The sequence below is a fragment of the Coenobita brevimanus genome, chromosome 47 (genome assembly GCF_032717465.1).
Source record: "Coenobita brevimanus isolate Jiangsu-jjx chromosome 47, ASM3271746v2, whole genome shotgun sequence".
In the NCBI taxonomy this organism is placed as follows: domain Eukaryota; kingdom Metazoa; phylum Arthropoda; class Malacostraca; order Decapoda; family Coenobitidae; genus Coenobita; species Coenobita brevimanus.
Window position 1 is genome coordinate 25525699 of NC_137000.1, and position 25138 is coordinate 25550836.

The window sequence follows — 25138 nt, forward strand, 5'->3', positions numbered from 1 at the left end:
TGTGAATAAACAGTGAATAAACTGCAATACCTCGCCACTAGAACACACAGGAATTTACAGTGTTGTGCAGTGTTAAGAAATTAGAATTTAGAGTGCAAAGGATTAACTGTGGAGTGCAAACTGGTGGTTGAAACCAGTCCAGGAGCCAGGAACTTGTTGTAAGTACCCAGAATGTTTAATATTGTATAAACTCACCTCTAAAACCTCATTCTCTGGTTCTTTTGCATTTATTTCAGTCTTTTATGTCCCTTATTGGTGTGATTTGGGTCTTAAATAGGTGCTATGCATGTCCAGAGGGAGTTGTATGGGTGTTTTTCTGAGTTAGGGTCCATAAGTACAAGTCCAGGAGGCTGGGGCCCACTATCCGGACAGGACCACTTTCCGGACGTGCCTTTGGCTCTATTACATTGGATATTGGGGGGATTACTGTATATGGATGTGAGACTATGGTGTGGCACAAAAATGAAAAGTCAAGAGTAAGAGAAGTGGAGATGGGACTGCTGAGGAAAGCATGTGGAGTACAGAGTGGACAGGATACGGAATAATGTGATTCGTGAAAGATGCGGAGTGAGGAAGTCTGTGGACACCAGAATTGAAGAGAGTGTACTGAGATGGTTTGGTCGTATGGAGAGAATGGATGACTTTAGGGTGGTGAAAAAGGTGCACCTAAGTGAATCTGAAGGAGGGAGGAGGCCAGGTAGGCCATGAAGAAGGTGGGGGGATATGGTGGATGAGTGTGTTGGAAAAAGAGGTATGGAAGTTGGTGAAGCTATGGGACTGAAAAGAGATCAAGCTGGCCAGATGAATTTTGTACGAGGAAGTGCATGACCAGGGATTTGGCACCCCTTTTTAACATGACAGCGTTCAGACTGACTCTATCAGTTAGGTATATGTGAAGCTACAGAACGTGGTGAATTTTTTTTTTGGCCAATCTGATGAAGCCAGAATTCCATGGGCTTGAATGATGAGTGAATGGAAGCATGGCCCATTGAACAGAGCAAACTTAGACAGTTTGGACACTGCCACTCCTCACCCTGCCCTAGGGTGGGCAAGGAGGTACGGATGATGATGATGACGATGACGACAAATTTCAAGGTACATGGTGCCTCTTGCCACTCAGTTTACTGTGCACAATGTGGATGTACTGAATTTTACATGTACATACATACAAGTCTCAAGCTGTATCTCAAGGTGCTTACAGCTCACCTGGCAACAAAATCTCAGCTCTAGCCGCATCTTCCTCTGCCTGTTTAATTTTCTTCTCTTTCTTCTTCATCTTATGTCTGATGTATGAGCGTTTTCCCATGTCATTTAACTGTAGAAAAAAAAAGTAAATAAATCAATCAATCAATAATAATAATAATAAAAATAATAAAAACAATAATAATAAGTACAGGTACCTTAAAAACCCACTCATTACATTCTCACACCTCACAACACACCTACATTCCACACCAAGCATACTGTTACCTCTCTTCCTGACATCATATGTTGTTTGCCCACACTTTCATTCACCACTACCTGGCAGTTGCAACTCAGGTGTCCTTCAGATAACTTCCCTATCATTATCTATCTATCTACAGCCAGTCACCACAATCCCGTAAACGGTGGCCATTTGCCTTTGAGTTAGTTGTTTACAGGGAGGGGCACTAACCCTTCGCCAACTCCCTTACTGACCTGTATGGAACACATATGGGTGGGTTATATGGTTACCACCCAGAGTCATAAATGGTTTCCTGGGATACAGGAAACCATTAAGCTTATCACTCTATATAAAGCCACCTGAAAAGGAAAGAAGAGTAATAAAAAGTGACAGGAAAGATAGGAGACATAGGAATAGGGGAGGGCACACACAGAAAAAGAATGATGTAAATGAAGGAAGAAGCAGGCAGCACTACATCAAGTGAGTGGATCCCCACCACTTACCACATGGAAAACCTTTGTAACAACACTCAGCCACTACACAGAGTGCTCTGACCCCTAAAACATTTAATATTATGGCACCTGGTGGTTTAGGGGGTAATTAGGGTGCTCCAATTGGATTGTGCTGGTGTAGGTTTATATCCATAGGGTGGTTGGGGTTTATTGCTCATGTAATACCACTCAGGGACGAATAAGGCTGGTCACTTTCACTGTAAATGTCAGGACCAACTTGCCTAGCCCCAGGCTCCTGTGCTCCTCATGGGGCAACACTGGATTAGATGATGATTAAATTACAATAAATTATATGAGAGAGGGGGCGTGTGAGCTGGGAAGACAGCAGTGAAATGGCAGGCGACAGGGCGACATGGAGGCAATTTGTTTATGGCTACCCCTTACAGGATTAAGACGTCTGGCAATAAACAGATAGATAGACTAAATTACAAAGAAGCACCTCCAATACTCTCACTGCCATCACCTCCAACACCAAACACATCCATTCTTACAAAGACCAAGTAGACATACAGTACTTGTGGATCACTACGTAAACAAGCCACTTTACATCAATGCAAACTAAGTCCAAAAAACAATCTCTGCACAGACAGTCCTTCCCACTCAATGATAACATAACCCCTTTCACTTCAGAAACGAAATAAAACATTAGCCAGAAAACAAAAACTTCTACATGCACAGGGCCAGATGGTATCAGCAACGTACACCTGACACATTTAGTGCAACACGGCATCCATGTTCTCACACATCTATCTATCTATATACCGTATTTCGCGGCATGTAAGACGCAGCATTGTGAAAGACGCACCCTAATTCTGGCAGGGCAGTTCTGTGAAAAAAAAGTTTGCCCCAACCAAGACTGCAGTAAGGTTTCTTGATAAGAGCCATTACCACACAGATACACACTCACCTTTCAGAATCTATTCATTACTGATCATCAGCCTTTGGTTTCTTTTTTTATATACAAAGAATGGTACAGGAAAAGAAAACAATGCCCCTTCTTGACAAAACGTGACTGATATGAGCCACTATCACTTAGATACAACACTCACCTTTCAGAATCTATTCAGTACTGCTCATCATCCTTTAGTTTCTTCTTTTATGTACAAAGAATGATACAGGAAAAGAGAAAACAAAACCCCATCTTAACAAAATGTGACTTCAAACCACGAGGCCATCTCAATTTTGTTGATAAATATGTATCAGTAAACTGATATAAACACTGTTTTTAATATTTTATGAATTTACAACCACAAATGAAGTCAATAAACTCTATTCTTTCATTCACTGACGAAAACATAAAATACAATGAATGTTCACATCAGTTCATTTATCCTAAAAGAACCCCGTCATATTCCACACCTGTTACGGAATTTCCTCACATTGCCTTGACTCAAGCACAATATCAGACGACTACCATCATTACTCATGCACTCTAACCTGTAATTACCTCCACAAATAATATAAAAAGGTAGCACTTGTAAATACACAAATTACAATGTTTTACAACCAAAGTTCGATATAGCAAGGCTGCTTGGGAACAGGATAGACAGCTGTTTTTACTCTCTTCTCTCAGTATCACTCCTTCACTGTCAGCTATGTTTGCCTTGCAGCATCAACAATTAAAAATGTATGCTTCACTGATCATAATTTACTATAAACATTCATTTCAAAACATACTATGGTGAAAACATCCATTGTTACACCTTAGTAACACTGCTGCCTCCCAGTCGCTTCCTCACTGTCAGCGATGTTTCCCTTGCAGCATCAACAGTTAAAAATACGTTCTTCACTGATCACAATTTACTAAAAACAGACATTCATCTCAAAACATGTCGAGAATGGTGAAACTATCTCTTAGCAACACTGCTGCATCCCAAGCGCTACACAACTGTCTCAACCCTCTTCTCCCAGTATCACTCCCTTACTGTCAGCTGTTTTCCTTGCAGCATCAACAATTAAAAATGCATATTTCTCTTACCAGAATTTGCTAAAAACAGATATCCATCTCAAAACATTCGAGTACTGTGAAAACATCCATTTTTGGTCTTAACACTGCTGCCTCCTAGTCGCTATGGTACACACACACACACATGTACACACCACATGCAACATTCGCTCACCTCTGAAACATTTACATCAGTCCGTTTTGGAGTACCCAGTGGCTTTATTATATGCCAAAAACATCAAAATGTATTTGGTTGTTCAATATAAATATCATCACTTAAGGATATGAAACATCTCAAACAATTTATTCATCCAAACATCGTCAGTGCAAGACTAAAGGTGTACAGCACCATTGATCCTAAATTTTCCATGGTTGCATCTGTCATGATCACCTAAAACCTATATTTACTTCATATTACTGACATGGTGAAAATTTCACTTGTCTTCAAATCCTGAGAATTCATCACTACTTCCCCCGAGTCCTGAAGCATCACTGGAAGTCATCACCACAGTCATCATCACTGTTTCACTGTCACTTTCATACAGTAAATGGTCCTCAGTACCATCCATTGAATTGCTTATACCACACCATACGATTTTAACTTGGCAATCGTTTTAACTGAGCACAGGCGATATTCAGACTTGGGGCATTTGATACAGCCCACATTAACCTCCTCAGTACATGTTTCCTGAACTGAATAAAATCATATGGCGAGCATGAATAAACTACCCTATAAAATACATTGCTGGGCTGAAGGGATTATAATAAGCGGATTATCAGTTCCCTAGCCTGACTCTTCCCACTCCTACTTCCTTAACTACACCTACACCAAACTCTCACCTACACCTTCGGATTCTGGTCGTTTCGGCCGTAACGTCCAAAATGGCAAAAGATTTTACAACCTAACCTAACCTAACCTAACAAATTTGGACGTTACGGCCTAAATGATCCCCATTGCCGATCATGAGAGCTTTGCTTAGGCAGCAGAGATGCAGAGAGTGAACGTTGTCGATCATTCTGATCGCTTCGTCTGCTAAGAATACAACAGAAATGGCGGACGCTGATATGAATGCCCGTCAGGCACTGCTATTTCAGATATTGCATCAGTTATGCTACTCAGTGAATTTTATCCTATTTTCATAACAAAATACTGTAATTGGGTGTGCCCTGAGTTGCATAGACATTGCTAAAGTACTTCACTTGGCTGAAAAAGTGAAGCTGTAACTTCGTTAGCTTGCTAGAGTAGGGTGTACGCTAGACACTAAACTGCTAAGTTGCTAAACCGCTAAACCCCTTGACGGTATTGGCCAGTTGAGCTGAAAACAATCCCGTGAATGCTTAGTGTTCTTGAACTTGCATGTTTTAATATCTGCTGCATATATACACTCACAAAATGTCTCAAAAGTAACTGACCTAATTAGGGTTACTGAATTTCCATATGTGACGAAAGTCTGTTTTGATGACTTGGCAGTTTCACTAGCCAGCATCTCTCCAGTATGATTGCTTTGCTAGTTAGTGAATGGATGGCAAGCAAAGTGGTCATGATTGCCTTTCAGAAGGTTAGCAGACAGTTCACCAGTGAGCACGTTAGCTTGTTAGAGTAGGGTTTACGCTAGACACTAAACTGCTAAGTTGCTAAACCGCTAAACCTCTTGACGGTATTGGCCAGTTGAGCTGAAAACAAACCGTGGATGCTTTGTGTTTTTGATCTTCCGTGTTTTAATATCTGCTGCATATATACACTCACAAAATGTCACAAAAGTAACTGACCTAATTAGGGTTACTGTATTTCCATACGTGACGAAAGTCTGTTTTGATGACTTGGCAGTTTCACTAGCCAGCATCTCTCCAGTATGATTGCTTTGCTAGTTAGTGAATGGATGGCAAGCAAAGTGGTCATGATTGCCTTTCAGAAGGTTAGCAGACGGTTCACCAGTGATCATGTACGTTAGCTTGCTGGAATAGTGCGGATGCTAAACTGTTAAATTGCTAAACCGCTAAATATCTTCACGATGTTAGCCAGTTGAGCTGTAAACAAACCCGCAAAAGTTTTGTGTTTCTGATCTCGCGTGTTTCTTAAAATCTGCTGCATATACACACTAGTGTATATTATTTTTAAAAATAAAATCAAGTCTGCATACTGTAGAAAACACCTGTGGTTGCTAAGCATTGAGATGATCATCTTTATAAGAGTTTCTTCTCAGTGAAGCCTAACTAACCTGCCTTAGTCTAACGTGCAGGACGCATGGGGATATTTTAAGGTAACTTTGAGACAAAAAAGTGCGTCTTATATGCCGCGAAATACGGTACCTAGGCTGCTTCCCCAAAGGAAAGGGAGGTAGCCGAGACAGGACAACACACTCCCCATTTACTCATCCATTCAAACACATTCATTCGCATCTTAGCCCCAAAGGGGAGAACGGACAGATCCTCACCGCACCACACTGCACAAGGGTCAACTGTGCAATGCAATCAGTGACATCCGCAGCAGGGCCCGACAGCAGAGCTGGTTTACCCCTGCCACATCATAACAAACTCATCCCCTTACCCGCACCTGACCTGAAATAGCTGATCAGACCAAATGCGGGAGAATATCCCCTCAGGGCTGCGTCATCACTTATTCATTCACAATTTCTCTCCACCCATTTCTGTCACGCACAGCCACTCTTCCTTGCTCAACAGACATCCCTCTCGCATCCAGCGCCCTCTTCACACTGTCCATCCATCCTATTCGTGGTCTTCCTCTCAGCCTTACACCTCTCACATCAGATCTAGTTATCTTTTTCACCAATCGCTCATTATCCATTCTCTCCATATGCCCAAACCATCGCAACACCCTCTGCTCAACTCTACCAGCCATCTCCCGAACAACTCCAATTCTCCTTCGCACTTCATCATTTCGCACTCGATCCATACACGTCACTCCACACATACTCCTCAGACACCTCATCTCCATTACATTCAAACTTTTCCTTTCAGTTACACCCATATTCCATGTTGCAGCCCCATATAACGCAGTCGGTACCACAACACCCTCATACAGCCTTCTCTTTACATCCATTCTAAGCAAACGACATCTAAACACTTTTTTCATTCCTCCCAGCACCCTTCCTACTTCATTTATTCAAAACTTCACTTCTGCATCCATTCCTCCATCCACAGCAACATGTGATCCTAGATATTTAAAACACTCTACCTCCTCAAGCAACTAGCCATTCAAAACTATATTCATCCCCCTACCATCTACCAACCTCGTACACTTCATCACTTTACTCTTATTCTCATTTACTTTCAATTTCCTCCTTTCACACACCCTTCCAAACTCCTCTACCAACTGTCTCAATCAACCACCAGTGCAGTATCATCTGCAAACAGCAGCTGCTTCAGATTCCACTCTCCACCATCAACATTCACCAGACTCAGACCTCCACCTAAAACTCTTGCATTCACCTCCCTTACAACACCATCCATGTAAATATTAAACAACCAAGGCGACATCACACATCCCTGTCGCAGCCCCACTCTCAAGGGAAACCAATCACTTACAGCATTTCCCACTCTTTCACATGCTCTACTATTTACATAAAAACTTTTCACCCCTTTTAGTAACCTACCATCAAGTCCATACAATCTTAAAACAGTCCACAAAGCCTCCCTATCAATTCTATCATACGCTTTCTCTAAATCCATAAATGCCCAAAACACATCCCTGCCTTTCTCTAAATACTTTTCACACACTTGTCTCACAACAAACACCTGATCCACGCATCCCCTCCCTCTCCTAAAGCCACACTGCTCCTCACCAATCACTCCCTCTGTACCCTCTCTAACTCTCATAATTAACACTCTTACCATACACCTTACCTACAACACTCAACAGACTTATACCCCTAAAGCTAGTACATTCATACTTATCACCCTTCCCTTTATACACCGGGACCACACAAGCACTTGCCCAGTCAATTGGCACTATACCTTTCACAAAGAACACATTCAACAATCTTACTAACTAGTCAACAACAGTCACTCCACCACCCTTCAGGCATTCCACAGCACACCCCTCCATACCTGCAGCTTTCCCTGTTTTCATCTCCTTTACTGCCTTCTCCACTTCCTCCTTCGTGATCGAAGAATCATTCAACTCTCCCAACACATTTATTCCTTGCACCCTTCCATCCGCCACAATCTCAGCCACCCTTTCCTCCTCTATGTTTAACAATCTTTCAAAATACTCTGCCCATCTCTTCCTTACTGCATCCATCTCAATTAACATCCTTCCATCCTCTGCTTTTACTTGTTCTTCCTTCCCAGACTCTCCCTTTCGCACCCTTTTCACCTCCTTCTAAAACATTTTCTTATACTGTTGAAAATTCTCTGTCAGCCGCCTACCCCACCTCTCATCTGCTGCCACTTTAGCATCACGCACAGCCCTTCTCGCCCTATTCCTCTTTTTCTTATACCTTTCATATGACATCTCATCCTTCCTCTGCAGCCACACTTCATATGCACGTCTCTTCTCAGTCACAGCCATACTTACTTCCTCGCACCACCATTCACTTCCTTTTCTTACACCACCACCCACACGTCCCACACCACACACCTCTTCTGCATGCCCCACCACAGCACTCTTAAACAACTGCCATTCCTCCTCCACACTGCCATTTTCCCAATCTTTCATTGTGTTCCACTCATCTTTTAATTTCTCCTGATACTCTATTTTTTTCTATCTTTTATCCAACTAACTCACTTTCAAAACCTCCCTGCCACATCTAACCCTCCTAGCTCTCACCCATCTCTTACCTACTCTTAACTTTCCCTCCACCAGGTAGTGGTCAGACATACCTCCACCCTCCCCTCTCAGAACTATTACATCCAACAATCTTCCTATTACATTCCTAGGCACAACCACATAGTCCATCAATGCTCTATCAACAACCCTTCCACCCTCCTGTCTCACCCATGTATACTTATAAATATCTTTCTTCTCAAACAGCATATTTCCAATCACCATCTCTCGCTCAACACACATCGCTATCATTCGCTCCCCATCAGCAATAACTCATACATACATTTTAGCATTCCCAAAACTTTGAAATATGGAATAGCCATCACTATTCTTAAACCAAACAAGGACCAACACACCTTTCTTCGAGCAGACACAAAAATCTATTAAGCACACCATCCAAGATAAGTGAATGCTTAATTTTAAATAAAGCCACACTTCATTCCTCCTTTCTCCCTCACAAGATGGTTTTACTCTACACTCCAATACAACCTTAGTAACCAACCTCATTCAACATGCATGTGATGGTTTCAACTCCACAAGACCTGTACAACATCAGACACAAGTATTAAAGCCTTTCATGTCACTCTCCAATGCAAACTAATCGCTAAAATCTACAAGCACATGTTATATTCCAGGGCAAGACATTATGAACACAAATCTTCCCTAGCAAGGTTCTTACACCCCAACCTTCCAATAATATCATCTCATATGCAGATGATATTACCTTAACAACTACACACTACATCCCACACACAGCATGCACACAGCAACAAGACAACCTTGACACACTTCAGGTATGGACCAAAGACAACAGAATGATGACTGCTCCAGCCAAATACACCACCACATCACCAGCAGCAATCACGTGGGTGAGCACAAGTATGTAAACACACACACACACACACACACACACGCGGCATCAGAGAGACAACACATCATATCACCTAGCTCTGAGCTGGCTTCTCTTGGCTATAATTGGCTATACCTAAACAGTCTCTTTATATGAGTCAGGCTCTGTACAGGGTTAACTAAATGATGTTCTAAAATAACTGAGCATGTTTAAGCAAAAGTGTTGCCAAAATAACAGAACACAGCCAAATAGTGCAGGAATGTGTTATTCAAGTCCCAGCTGTTTCGACAACGGTACCACAGGCGATTAAGATACATAATTGTAAAAACTTTTTACTTTTTCTCACTATTAACACAAGAGGACCATCACATTAAGTGAAGCAAATATGGAAGGAGCTGGGAAGAGGGAAAAGGGTAGAAAACATGATGATTTCCACCAAGAATTGGTTGAAATGTAAATATTCAGCAAATTAGTTGAAAGGGTAAACAGATTGGAAAGGGCATTTCAGAGCGAAATGGATGAAATTAAGATGCAACTGCATATGCAGGAAGAAAATGAAAAATTAGTAATTAAACAACACACAACAATAGATGGGCTGTCAGTTGAGGTGGGTTCACTTAAAAGGAAGATTGGTGAATTGGCAAGTACAGTTGTTAACCATATGAGTATTATGGAGGAGTTCAGAAATGATACAGAGAAAATTAGGCAAGCATGTAGTCTGACAGACCAAAATAGTGATACTGAAGAGAAGATAACCCAGGTGAATGAAGAGATGCAAAGTTATAAAGATGATGTAGAAACTACATTTGCTAAAATGGTGAAAGTAAGGAAAGACTTAAAACAAGAGTCGAAGAAGAAAGCATCAGAAAGGAAGTGAAAAAAATAATCTAAAATAACCCAAAATTGGTCAAAGATTCAGAAGTTATCAATAACTCTATTGTAATCACTGGTATAGAGGAGGAAGAAATAAAAACCAAAATTTCGAGACAAAAAAGAGATAGCAAATATAATGAGCATACTGAAGGAAGTATCACAGGAAATCTGTAATAAAGACATAACAGAACACAAAAGGTTAGGAAAATATGAGAGAAATACGTCAAGGCCCCTAAAAGTAACCTTCCAGAGTGTGAACACTGTGGAGGCAATACTAAAAAATGCAAACAAACTCATGGAAAAAGAGGAATTTAAATAAGCATGGATAAAAAGATGCCTAACTCAAGTCGAACTGGGAATACTAAAAGAGAAAAGGAAGGAGGCAAAAACAAAGAATGAAGAAAGATCATAGGAAGAGAAGAGTAATTTATTTTACAAAGTGACCGGACTGCAGGTATGAAAGTGGTACATAACCAACATGGAACAAAAATGAGGAAGGTAGGAGACTTAAGTTAGGGCAAGTATGTAAACAAGATGGTTAGGTTGATGTACTCAAATGTAGATGGAATGGTGTTTAAATTATTAGAGATAAAAGTCTACATCAAAGAATAGGAACCATACATTATTTGCCTGACTGAAACAAAATTAACCCCAAAGATATCCAATGATATCCTAAACGTAGAGGAATACAATACAAGGAGAAGAGACAGAAATTTAAGAAAGGGAGGAGAAGCGATAATCTTAACAAAGAAAAATCTACAAGTCAACAAAATAAAACTAGATATACCCTCACAAGTAGAACAGACTGCATTGGAAATAAACACATCTGACAATTTATGGCAAATTTATACATGCCACCCAAAACAAACACTTGGGAAAGAGGCGAATATGAAGACCTGGCAGAAAGTACAATTTAAAGTTTAAGAACATTATTACATAGAATGGAAGAGAAATTTGAAAGAATCATATTAAGAACATTATTACATAGAATGGAAGAGAAATTTGAAAGAATTATATTAACTGGAGACTTCAAATATAGACTGGAACACTTTAGATGTAAAAAGCCATGAAAGCTGTTGGGATCAAAAGCTCCTAGATCTAGTGCAGGAGTTTTTCCTAACACAGCTTGTAAAGGAAAACACCAAAAAAGGAGGACTTGATGATCCATCAGTACTAGATCTTATATTTACAAGGTAAGAAAATGAAACTGACAATACAATATATCACCCCCCATTCGACAAAAGCGACCATGCAGTATTAAATTGTAACTTCAGGATTGCGTATGACATTACCAGCACCGAGAATTACAAAGAGAGTCTAAATTACAAAAAGGGCAACTATCGTGACCTGAAGAAGTACATTTTAGAAACAAATTGAGAAAAAGAGCTTAGAGGACAAGATTTAAAAATTATTTATAGAAAATTCTGTGATCTTTATGAAATAGGAGTCCAACATTACATCCCATAGCACAAAGCAACAAAAATGAAAATAAAGAAATGGTTTAATACAGAATGTAAAAAATCAAAAGAAAAATGAGACTTGCTGTGGCATAGATACAGAAGACACAATAGTGAGAAGGCATATAACAACTATAAACAGGCAAGAAATTATTATACAAAGATAAGGAGGGAGCCATAGAAACAGTTTGAGGAGGACATTATAAATAAAAGTAGTGATCAACCTAAGCTTTTTTACAGCTACATCCAGTGTTGTAGGTCTCAAGACCGGTCTCGAGACCAGTTTGATGTGGTCTTGGTCTTGATCTTAGTCTTGAAACTTCTGGTCTCGGAGTTTTGGCTCAAGACCAGCATTACAAAGTGCATCACGGCATGGGGAAGGTCGGAATTTATGATCATACACGGAGAAAAATCATAGCTGATTCAATTCATGGCACGCCATACAGCGTTGTTCTGTCTATAGATACTGCCTGGCTAGCGCTACGGTGATGATGCACGAGCTGAGCCCTGCGAGCACCGCTAGAGTGTGTGTGAGTCGAAAGAGCATGCATGACATGGCCATTCTCGCAGTGATAATCTCCGTTTGCATATGCGCGTGTTTGCAGCTCTGTTCACATCCATCCATTCTCTGTCCTGCTTTCTAATGCAAGAATTAACCATTACTCCCAGTCCTTCATTTATGCAACAGGTCAACTCTGGAACTGTCTCCCTCTGTCTATATTTCCTACTTCCTATGATCTCCAGTCTTTCAAATGCAGTGTGTCCAAGCATCTCAAAATGAACGAATTTTGAATTTAGCGCTCTTTTGTATTATTTTTGTTTTTTTCTTGGAAGGAACGGTTTGTGGGCTCCTGGCATTTGGTTCCTTCTTTCTTGCATAAAAAAAAAAAAAGTCCATCGTACACGTACACCACAGGTTTAGCTAGTTCGCTCGAAAAACGAAACCACAAAAATGTCTGTTTTCCTATGATTGTTTCTTCATCCCAATGAAGCAATGACAGCAGAAATATTTTACCTAGATGTTCACTTGTTCACATATGTTAAATTTTGTAAATATATTTCCGCCCTTACAGGGGCGTAGCCAGGATTTTGGAGCGATGGGGGCCAAGTTAGACATCAGTGGCTTCCAACCTTTCTAGTTATGACCCTTCAGAGTTTCCAAATGGCTATCACAGAGGCCTGCAGTGACTTCTGTGATCTTTTTACAAGAAATCAGAATATCTTCTAGTGTTTCACACCCACCCTCGTATTTCATACAACGTATTCACCTATGAGCGGAGGGCCATAGCCATGTGCCCCAGTGGCGTTTGTAACCCCACTAAAAGGTGGGGCCATCTGGGGGCCGATAAATCATTTGTAGCAGCAAGAAGGGCAGTGAGCAGACTCGAATGAGGGACCTTTTCAAGGGAGAAAGTTAGTGAAAACTGTTCTCTTAAACAAATAGTGGGTACGACTGTAAGAAGTATTTGGAGCACTTATGGAAGTAAAATACTGTATATATTTTATATTTATGAAAATTTTTTGCTTCCCACCTCTGCATCCCAACACCCCTTTGGTCTCCTGTGTAATTATCCTGAAAAATAAGTAGTCCCCCTTGACTGTTCACGAGAAACGAAAGATGAATATGTTGTGTATGGAACGTTTGGACACGGGTAAAGCTCAGAGAGAAGTGCGAAAATTAGTCTTCCAAAAACCAGCTTTCGCATGAGGAAGATGCAGCTATCCATGAGTACGATGGCACTGACAAAGTATGCAACACCATACATTATAACTTCAAAACCGTACTTTCTAAAGTTTAAAAACTTAAAAACTTTCAAAAGCCATAACATTGGTGCGCAGGGCCGTAGAGAGCTATGACCGCGCCCCAGGGTGCCTGGAAAACGTTTGACACGGGCCAGAAAAAGAAGCACAATTATCACAGTCCTGGTGTGGGCCCTGAACCCTCCATACTCTTGAGTTTTGGCCCTGGGAATAGTCCCCATTGCCCTCTTCTCTCTTTCATTCTTCTTAGTAATTGTCTTCCCAGAAACTCCTCGACCTCATTCAACTGATGTGCGATAATCAACTTAAATTCGTTTAAAAGGTATTAAGTATCACATCGATACATAATCTGCAATTGGGTGATTGGGGTACTAGTGCACTCACTCGAGGGGCCGAGACGCCCAAGAACAATGACCAGCAGTGCAGCACCTACAGGCTGCAGCTACTTTTCATTCATTCAGCAGACACATAAATTCTTGGTCTTGGTCTCAGAGGGTCTGGTCTTGGTCTTGGAGGGTCTGGTCTTGGTCTTGGAGGGTCTGGTCTTGGTCCTGGTCTTGGTCTTGGAGGGTCTGGTCTTGGTCTCAAGGTGCCTGGTCTTGACTACAACACTGGCTACATCCGAAGCAAAACCAAAGTTAAAGAAAAAATACGGTCCATTACGGATGAAGGGATCATCTATACACAAGAGAAAGATATTTGTGATGCACTAAATAAAAACTTCCAATCAGTTTTCACAAAAGAAAGAAATTTTGAGAGAGATGATATGGAACATGCATACCCACATATATTACCAGATATACAAATATCTGAAAAAGAAGTACAGGAAGAGTTACATAAAGTAGACAAAGGAAAAGCAAATGGCCCTGATGGAATTTCAGGTTGGGTGCTAATTGAATGTGCAGAAGAGTTAAGCAGACCATTGTATTTAATATTCAAGGAATCCTTAGGTCAAGGTAAACTACCTGATATTTGGAAGAAACCAAACAATGTTCCCCTATTCAAAAAAGGGAATAGACAAAATCCACTCAATTACCAACCAGTATCCCTGACCAGTGCTGTAAGTAAGATACTAGAAAAGCTGATAAGGAAAGTTTGGGTAAAACATCCAGAAGAACACAGTATGATAACAGAGAGGCAGTTCAGTTTTAAAAAGGGAAAATCATGTGTTACTAATCGTTGGGTCTGGTTAGTACTTGGATGGGTGACCGCCTGGGAACACCAGATGCTGTTGGCATCCCTACGTGTCAAGTGGGGTTGGTGGAGGATTAGTGCCCCTCCCTGTAAAACAATTAACTCTAAGCGCTTGACCACCCCATTTGGGATACATGGCGTCTGGCAATGGATGGATGGACTATGACAGTTACGGACACATTGCAGAAAAGAGAAGGATGGGTGGACAGTACTTATTTAGATTTGAAGAAAGCATTTGACAGAGTACCGCACCAAAGACTTTTAAGGAAACTGTACCATCAAGGAGGTATCCAAGGCAATCTGTACTGTTCGATGCAGGATTTTCTTAGAAAAAGGGAAATGAGAACAACATTACGGGGGAATTACTCATCATGGAGGGAAGTGACCAACAGAGTGCCACAGGGTTCAGTGTTGGCACCAATTATGTTATTAGGATATATAAATGACACAGACAGTAACACTGGAAATGGAAGCTATCTAAATATCTTTGTGGATGATGCAAAAATTCAAAGGAAAATTACCAACACAGATTCTTGCAAAGAGCTGCAAGAGGAATTAAACAAGCTTCATGAATGGAGCAATAAATGGCAAAAGGAATTCAATGTGGACAATTGTCACGTAATTAAATTTGGTAAAAGTGAGAAGGACCTAGCAATAATTATCAATAACAGACTATCTCCAGATGACCATATCAGTGAGAAGGTACATAACATGTATATATTGCTTGCTAATGTGAGAATAGCATTCACATATATAAATGTAGACATATTGAGAAAGATAATAACATCATTCATCACACAAACCCTGGAATAAGCATCAGTAGTATGGAATCCTCATCTCAAAAAACACCTTCTTCATTGCTTAGATCCCTTAAGCTTCGTATCCATCTTGTAGCTGCCCTTTGTACTTTTTCAATCTTCCATCCATCCATCATCCAATCCTACATTGCCCCATAACGAGCATAGGAGCCCGGGGCTAGGCAAGTTGGTCCTGACATTTAAGATGAGAGTGACCAGCCTCACTCATCCCTGAGTGGCATTACGTGAGCAATAAACCCCAACCACCCCTTCACCAGCTCAATCCGATTGGAGCACCATAATTACCCATTAAACCACCAGGTGCCAAAATCTGGTTATACAGTTACCAACCAGCCTAGTAAATGGTTTCCTGGTGCACAGGAAACCATTTGGCTTGTCATCCCATGTAGAGTCACCCACAGGCAGAAGGGAGAGGGAAGAATGAAGGAAAGAGAGACAGAAGAGGGAGTGTAAAGTCACCCGTAGGCAGAAGGACAAGAAAAGAATGAAGGAAAGAAAGACAGAAGAGAATGGAAGGAAAGAAGGATGGAGAGGAAAGGGCAGACACCCGAGAGCAGCACTACATCGACAGAGTGGATGGTGAGTGCCCCCACCTACCACAAACATGCAACATCAATACCTGCACCAACAGCACCCTCAAAGGTCATCTATACTTTAAAACTGAAGTTCTCCTTGTTAAAGAATACCTTGACTAAAGAATCACACAGTTCTGTGTGGCAGCCAGTGGTAACACACAACATCCCTTTTATTACCGTATATCAAATAGCCACACAACAGACAACACAACTACACACATAAAACAATCACAACATAAATATTACCACACCCTCTTCAACATCCCACCTCCACACATTCCAACACTAGCTATGAAGAAACACCTGCACACTCATTTCACATGTGAGGCTAATCAATGTCCAGATCAAAGCACTATACTACTGTTCATGCCCCCCCACCCCCTCCCAACATTCACCTAAGGTATCAGAAATCTCATTAGACAGAGCTGATCAAGTTCATCTATAGTCTCACCAATCTAAAACCAAGGTTTGGGTGGGGTCTGGCGCTGGGTGCAGCCATGCCATACTTCCTAAACGAGCGATGAGTAGATTCTGTTATATATGTAATAGGCATCACAGATAGGTACACACATACTAATACAATATAAACGTAAGTATTCTAGCATATCAAAGGAAGGTAAACTTGTAATGCATATGGCTCTTGTACATCAATAAAGAAACGTGGCATACATATTTTACAGTGGTGCTGAAAAAAATGTAGTTACTTTTACCGACTTTCACGGTAGTTCTAAGTTGGGTAAGTAATGTAACAATTACGTTTATAGTATAATTTGAAGGAATCAGTAGAACATACGCTATTTTCTGAATAGAAATAAGTTAAAACACTCACGAGCGGCAACATCCAGGCCCATACTGGGAGTTAATCCATTGGAGGGAGATTAAGCTTCTGTCACGTGCTTCCACTGTTCACTTTGTTATATATATACCGGTAACTTAAATTATATTTATAACTTAAATTAGTTTGTCTTTACACACAAAAAAAAAAAAAAAAACACACACACACAAAAACACACACATACACACACAGAAGTGGGTGAAGTCATGTCAGGCCAGGTGGCGAGGTGTGAGCGGACGAACTCTAACAGTGTCAGGTCAGCCACTAGCCAATCAGAGTATAGGAAACAAGGCAACGCTGTACGCCGGGAAATCCCCGGCTGGACTCCACCCAAACCTTGGTTTTAGATTGGTGAGACTATAGCAAGGTTTAGATAGAATACAACCCAGCCCTCCTCAGTTATTGGCTCATATTTGGGTTGGGTGGAATTACAGATGACATGTGCCTCACTTTCTAAATCAGCCCGCACAATATACCACATAATGGAGCACTGCACAAAATATGCCACACTAAAGATGCAGACACATTACCAATGGTGTAGGGAATTTATGGGACAACCCTAAAGGGGCAGTTATTTATCTGCAGTTGATGGGTCTGATGCACCAAGCATATCAAGGATAAGCACTATTACAATAACAACAAAAATACTCTAACTGTGGTAAAACCAAGTGAATACTGTATATCCAATGGAATACTGTATATCCACCTCTTCATCCCATTACATTTAAGCAAAATGAATTTTTTGTTTAAAGTGGATGGTTTAAAGTGGGGTTGGGTGATCACTGCACCCTATATAATTTATGATTATATGAGCTTAGGTGTAAACATGAAACTAATTAAAGAGAAAAAAAAGTCATCCAAGAACCTACCGCAACACCTTCTCCTTTACTGTACTTTTTCAACAGATTGGGATCAACAACTTTTCTTCCTGGAAATCTCTGTGTTGTATGTTTCTTCATGGTACGTAAGCTGCTACTCCGGTACTCTGTGATCTGCACCCCATCAATATTTTCAGATTTGAAATTTCCGTACTTCTTTACAGGATGCCTGCTTCTCCCAGGTTTCCGAGGATGATCATTTTTTAACTTGCCCATCTGAAAGATTTTGATAAAAAAATTACTGGTAAACATTTATGAAAAGAATGGTGATACAGAACCACTACTAAGAAAAGATAAGTGCCCTATCATGTAATTTGGTTTGAAAAGCCTTTTGTAAATGCTGTACCAAAAAGAAGAATGGAAAAGAACCAAGCATGTGTTAGCTTAATTCACCTGATGACTGCTCACCATGCAATAAGATTTCTGGCAGTTCATCACCCAATCTCCTAAAGCTTGAAGTAATTTTGAAGGCCCTCATACCATACTGGTACCGTACCGGCTTTTTACAGATCTACTTCATGATGCTCTACTGGACCCTTTGTATTGACCAAATGAAGGAGAAAAGACCAAATAAACCTAAATAAATATCCAAATAAAAACAAATAAATGAGAAAAAGATCAAATAAACCTAGACAAATATCCAATGAACCCAAATGAAAGAGATATTACCGAAATGAACCCAAAATAAATAAAAAAATAAACCTCAATGGGGGAGAAATTATCCAAATAAATCCAAATAAAATACAACTGAACCAGAATGAAGGAAAAACTTCCCACATAAACCTAAGTAATTATCCAACTAAGCCTAAATCAACATATAAATGAATCCAAATGAAGAAATAATGGCATTAAGTTAGTCCCATTTTACTGCAGGTATAAATCAACCCTGGCATCACTTGTCCTACCCTAGATGTGTATTTCAAGCCTAACAAAGACTAATTTGCAACTATCCCTAAGACACCAGCATTCATTTATCTCACTGTGGCATCAGACCTAACTTACCATTGTGTTCATTTGGGTAGCTTTTCCTTTAATAAGGTCTATCTCTCTATCTATTGCCAGATGCCTTAATCCCATAAGAGGTGGGTACAAATAAAATGCCTCCATGTCGCCCTGTTCCCTGCCATTTTACTGCCCTGCTCCCAGCTCACACCCCCCTCATATACCTCTCACTCCATCCCTCCATCTCATCCTTGGCCTCCCCCTCTCTCATATACCTCTCACTCCATCGCTTGATCTCATCCTTGGCCTCCCCCTCCCTCTCCCCCCTTCCACCTCACTCACATACTCTCCACATCAGTCTCTCACTCTCCATCCTCTCCACATGGCCAAACCACCTCAGTATGTTTCTCCTAAGGCTTTCCATCACATCCACACCACAATGCTCTTTCACTTCCTCATTTGTCAGTCTGTCTCTCCATGTGATTCCACATGCTCCTGCACTGGGCTCACTCTTGACTTCTGTCCCTCCAAAAAAGTCCAAGCTTCACTTCCATATGTTAAAGTTGCTATCACAATACTGCCATGCAGTAACTTTTTTATTTCCATGTTTCCTATCACTGATTTCAAGGAACCAGCAACCCTTCTTCCTTATTGTACCTTTTCAAGCACTTCACCCTCTAAACTTCCATCTTTACACATCACACAAAGTACTTAAATGCACTCACATTTTCCATATCCTCCTCATTCAGCCTCACTGTATATTCACTGACATCATTTCTCTCAAAGACCATAACTTTACTCTTCCCTAATTTCACCTTTAGATTCCATTTCTTACACACACTCCCAAACTCACCCACCAAGCCTTGCAGCTCCCCTTCACCTTGACTTAACAACACAATATCATCTGCAAACAACAGTACAGGTGGAATCAAACACTGCCCTCTCTCATTAGGGCCACTCCAACATCCACTGCTCTACCTTGTACCTCTTTTATTACCCCATCCATATACAGACTGAACAACCATGGAGACATGACACATCCCCGTTTCAATCCAACTTTCAAACAGAAAAATTCACTCAGTTCATTATCCATACCCACGGCAGCCTTAGCACCCTTGTTCATAATTTTCACGGTACTCAACAACTTCCTGTTTACTCCTTATATTCTTAATATGGCACCATACTTTCCACAATCCTTGTCTATCCACCCTGTCATATGCTTCTCCAAATCCATGAAGGTTGCATACAACTTCTTTCCCTTCCCTAGCAACTTTTCCACTAAAGACCTAAGAATGAATATCTGATCTACAAAACCTCTTCCCTTCCTAACATCTCCCTGTCCTTCCTGGTCTACCTGGTCCCATGGTGAGGTGTCTTCTCCACGGCCAACTTGGAAGTCCGCCGCCTTCACAGTTCACGTCCCTCTTCTTGTACCTGATTTGATCCAGTATGGAGTTGGATGCAGCTCCCCGAGATCTGGGACTATGTGAAATGGGGGGTTCATCTGAGACCCCCCGTAGAAAGTTGTCAAGTCTCCTCTTGAACACCTCCACACTGCAGCCGGTTGTGTCAATGATGTTCCTTGGGAGGCAGTTGAAGTCTTGGGCCCTCTATGAGTAAGGATGTTGCCTGCACCGTTTTGAGCCACTGGCTTTGCGCAGTGAGGGTGTGTCTGTAGCAAGTACAGCCAAACCTGGGGTGTGTCTGGCTCATGATTCCACCTTCCGTTGCTTTTGCAGGGTTTGGTACTTGTTCCTCCAGAATCTTCCAGGTAGCCTATATATAATGGTATACCTCTCTCTTCTTCTCTGCAGGGAGTAAAGCTTGAGTTCCCTGAGCCTGTTCCAGTAATCCAGCTTCTTGTGGAGTCTCAATTATCTGGTGAAGACCCTCTGTATTTGTTCCACTTGCTGAATTTCACCAATTCTGTGTGAAGACCACAGCTGAGACACATACTCCAGTTTAGGGAGGACCAGGGACTTCCAAATTGGTAACAGATATTCAGGGTCTCTGGCATGGAATGTTCGCAGAATCTACCCTGTCATTCTGCTTGCATCTTTGGATATTTTTTCGATATGTTCAGTGAAGGTGAAATCATTAGTTATTTGTATCCCCAAGTCTCGTAGGGATGTCTTTTCCTTGATGGCTTGTGGTCCGGTGTAGTATGTCCTGGTGTGTGGCTGGTCCATACTGTATCTCATAACTTCAAAATTTTCAGGGTTGAACATCATGTTGTTAGTTGTGGCCCACTCACATATATTGTTCAGATCCCTCTGGAGCTTTTCAATGTCCCTCTCAGACTTAATCTTTCCACAGATCCTAGTGTCATCAGCGAATGAGGTGGCTTTTACATGCTCCAAGTTGTTGTCAATATCCCCACATGATGAGGAACAGGATCGGGCCAAGCACAGACCCTTAAGGGACACCACTATTGACTGTGGAGTTGCTGGATCTCTTGCGACTCACACATATACTTTGACTTCTGTCTTTTAAAATGTTACAAAGCCAGATCCCCAACTTGCCATCAATGTCAGCACTTTTCCATTTATGAGGGAGTACCGGTATGCCGTGATCAACTTTATCGAAGGATTTTGAGATATCTGGATATATTACATCCACATTGCAATCACTGTTTACATCATGTAATAGCTTTCCAATGTGTTCCAGCAGTTCAGAGAGGCAAGATCACCATTTTCTGAAACTATGCCGTCCAACTAATTCCTCTGTTATTTCCCCAACTCTGTCAATATGTATCCTACTATATACCTCTCCTATTACATTAAGAAAACAAAGGCCCCTATGATTACCACACACTTCATTTTCCCCTTTTCCTTTTTTGGTCATATGGGTAACTTGTAGACCCGGCTTCATCTCCCTACTGGTATACTTTTCCACCCAATTTTCATCCTCCACTCCATTTACAAGTCAAAACCACCCCAGTCCCCACATATGTATCATATTTCATTCACTCAATTTCCACAATTCTCTCATTTACAGCAGTCATTTAAGGAAGCAAAACATCCATCTATAGTGTTCCTCCTCGTAACATAGGGTTTGGGTGGAGTCACCCCCTCCCTACACTATTGCCATGTTTCCTAACCCTACGATGTATAACGCCTGTGGTTTGTGTAGTAGGAATGATACATAAACATAACTCATACTAATATAACTGTAATGAAAGTGCTGACATGTATCAAGGAAGAATAAAACTATTCTGCATACTATATTATACGATAATAGAGAAACGTGGCATAAAAATTTGGCAGTGTTGCTCTAAAAATATTCTAATTATTATTTACTTCCCCAACACTTCTAACATTGCTAATTAATTTAGCAAGTATAATTGCAAGAAAATTTGAAGGGATAAAAGTGGGAAGAGGCGATCCTTTCATAATTAAAATAAATATATCAAACAGCTCTGGGGTGGCAGCACTCACGCGACACGTGTTTGTGTGTACGCTGTGGGAGGTCACCAACCCCCTACAGGATTTAGGCCTATTGGGGGAAACCTCTATAAAAAACGCGCCGTGACTTTTACCTCAAGGGTGGTGCGGAAATAAAGTCAAAATTATAATCCATACATAAAAATGGAAGTAAAAAACCATGGATGACACATAACAAAATCTAGCGAGAGAGAGAGAGAGAGAGAGAGAGAGAGAGAAATAATAATAATAATAATAATAATAATAAAACTTTATTTCCACTAAACAGTGGGTATTCTTATACATTATACAGTAGTACAGCATACAGTATGAAAGTTCTATACACAATATAATACAAGTTGATACATATGGTGGAGAATAGTGACAGAGAGGTAAATGGTTTAAAAGGTGTGGGGACACTTAGGTTAAAAATAGATCAATTAAGGGATTTAGGAACGAAGGCAGTGGGAAGGATTAAGACAGATGGGATTGTAAGATTAGGGAGTTTGAGCAATAGGGTAGAATGTATGCTCTCAATAAAAGTATAACAATTATCAACGGCTAATTATTATACAGGTGTTGATGGTGGGGGTCTATATTTATAGGAGGTGTTGGTGGTGGAGGTATAGCGGGTGTTGTTGATGGGGGTGTTGTTGGGGGTAGGGATATAGGGGGTGTTGGTGGCAGGGGTATAGGGGGTATTAGAAAAACGGAGATCACAAGAGGGAAACAGTGTCAAGGTCATCGCTGATGGAGAGGTCAGCTCGGAAACGTGGCAACAGTGCAGGGAGGGGGTGACTCCACCAAAACCCTACGTTTCGATCTGTCAGACTATACCAGTAATCCTAATCTGTGTACAATGAAACATGCAGATACTGTTGTCCTCACATCTCACCACTACAATGCCTTACACTGCTTCCATGGGTGTCCAAACAAAATGCATCCAACTAAAACCCGGAGAAAACAATTTAAATCAAAAGGAGTTTGGCAAGACAAAAATTTTTCAAAAACACTTCAATACTCAACTAAGTAATTATGTGTGGCGAATGCTCAATATTTACCTCAGCTTTGTGGCATACAGTATAGGGAACCTAGGGTTCATATCTAAAACGAACTGGGGTTAAGAAAGTACCCCAAAACGAACTGACGTCATTATCCAATACCTTCTCCAACAGTTTCGTGCAGCCTACTCTTCTTACTGTGTAGATGCCAGGAGCCTTGCGTCCTCAGATAACTGCGCAGGCGTTCTTGATATTATTAGTAGTGCGGCTGAGAATAAAATTCGTGAATTTCGTGATATTCCACTTTAAAGTTCCAACCAAGATCAACTTGCACTGTAGTCCGTACACGAGTTTACGTGTTTCTAAACACAGCCCGGCCCCCGACTCCGGAGACAAAACGAGAATGTTATTGTATTAACAAATAATGGAAAGCTACTTAGCCTAAATAAATACCTGGCATTAAAGATGAGCTAGATACCGGTAATAGCTAAATTTTGCAAATTTCAACAGAACTTGGAACGATTACTCCGACAAAGCAAGCTACTACCATACATGCATATACGCCCGGCACCTAAAAATATCTAACCTTTTATACCACTGGTATAATACCAGCAAGTATGAAAAGTGCAAAACGGGATAACATTGAGCTGTCTCCGCAGCTAGCGTGTGACTTTGGCCGCCACATTGAAACACCCGCACACGTCGCCTCCACCATAGTTCTTAATAAAATACACGCCGCCGCCGGACCACTCACCCCGCCACCCCCCACCCCACCACCGAGCCACCACCACACCACCACCCCAGGAGGAAACCACGGCGGGGTTAGTGACCCAGGACAAGAGGGTCACCAGGACACCTATCCCAAGAGCCCCTCTTCCCCGCAACTGTCACAACACCAGGTGAGCGACAAGAGGCAACGACCCTGCAGGCGGGGCAACCCTCGGCAAGTTCGGGGTGGGGCTGATCCAGAGTCAATCCCAGGCAACACCGCGGTACGGCCACCGTACGTACCGGGGAAGGAGAGGTCACTGTACGCCCTTCGGTTGTTTCCCCCTGTGACACCGCCATCACGGCCACCGTACGTGAAGGGGGAGGGAGTGGCCACCGTACGCCCTCAAAGGCCAATTCCACAGTTGTTTGTAGTGGTTTGCAAGCACCCAAACGAAAGAAACTGAACTGTGAAAATGACTTATGACTGAATTATATGATGATTTTGGTGACTAAACTATGTAACAATCTTAATTACCTAACCATTTGACAGGGGTAGTGAAAGTGGATACTGAACTTTTTGGAAAAAATGTAGTTATAAGTGTGGTTGGGGAGGAAGCAAACAAATGAAAACTACTGTGGAATCGCCCCTCACCACCTCTGGGGACGGCCTCGGGGCGTTAGTTATTGAACGCGCCCCGACTGGCAGAGAGAGGAATAGTGGAACCGCGATCACGGCCACCGTACGTGACGGGGGGAGAGTGTCCACCGTACGCCCCTCATCCACTATTACCTCCTACTACGAGAGCAACGCCTCAGTTACTTCCCAAAGGGCAGGCAGGCCCACGGCTACGGCCTTAGTGCGTGCAAGGGTAAGTAGACCCTCGGCTACGGCCTCAGCACGTACCAGGGAGGGCGCTGCCCCTGTGCACCCCTCCCTTGCCTTTTCCTCCTGTGGCAATAACACCGCGTTCACGGCCACCGTACGTGACGGGGAAGGAGCGGCCACCGTATGCCCTTCAGCTGCGAGCCCTAGGAGTCACGAAACCGCGTTCACGGTCACCGTATATGGGAGAGAGTGGCCACCGTACGCCCCTCATTCATGACTCCGAAGGTTCTCCCAGAGCAGGAGGTCCCTTGCACGGCCGATCCCTTTCC

General features: G+C 41.7%; 1 protein-coding gene across 1 annotated transcript in view; it reads right to left on the bottom strand.

Moving 5' to 3' along the window:
• The window catches only part of LOC145399064 (WD repeat-containing protein 46), a 76899-nt gene extending 53282 nt beyond the window's left edge, over positions 1-23617 (bottom strand). Inside the window, exons 1-3 of the mRNA XM_080271811.1 lie at positions 23435-23617; positions 17899-18123; positions 1207-1315 (exon numbers count right to left, since the gene is read on the bottom strand). Coding sequence (XP_080127937.1) covers positions 1207-1315; positions 17899-18123 — 334 coding nt within the window. The 5' untranslated portion in view covers positions 23435-23617. The remainder of the gene's footprint in view (positions 1-1206; positions 1316-17898; positions 18124-23434) is intronic.
• Positions 23618-25138: the final 1521 nt, after the last annotated feature.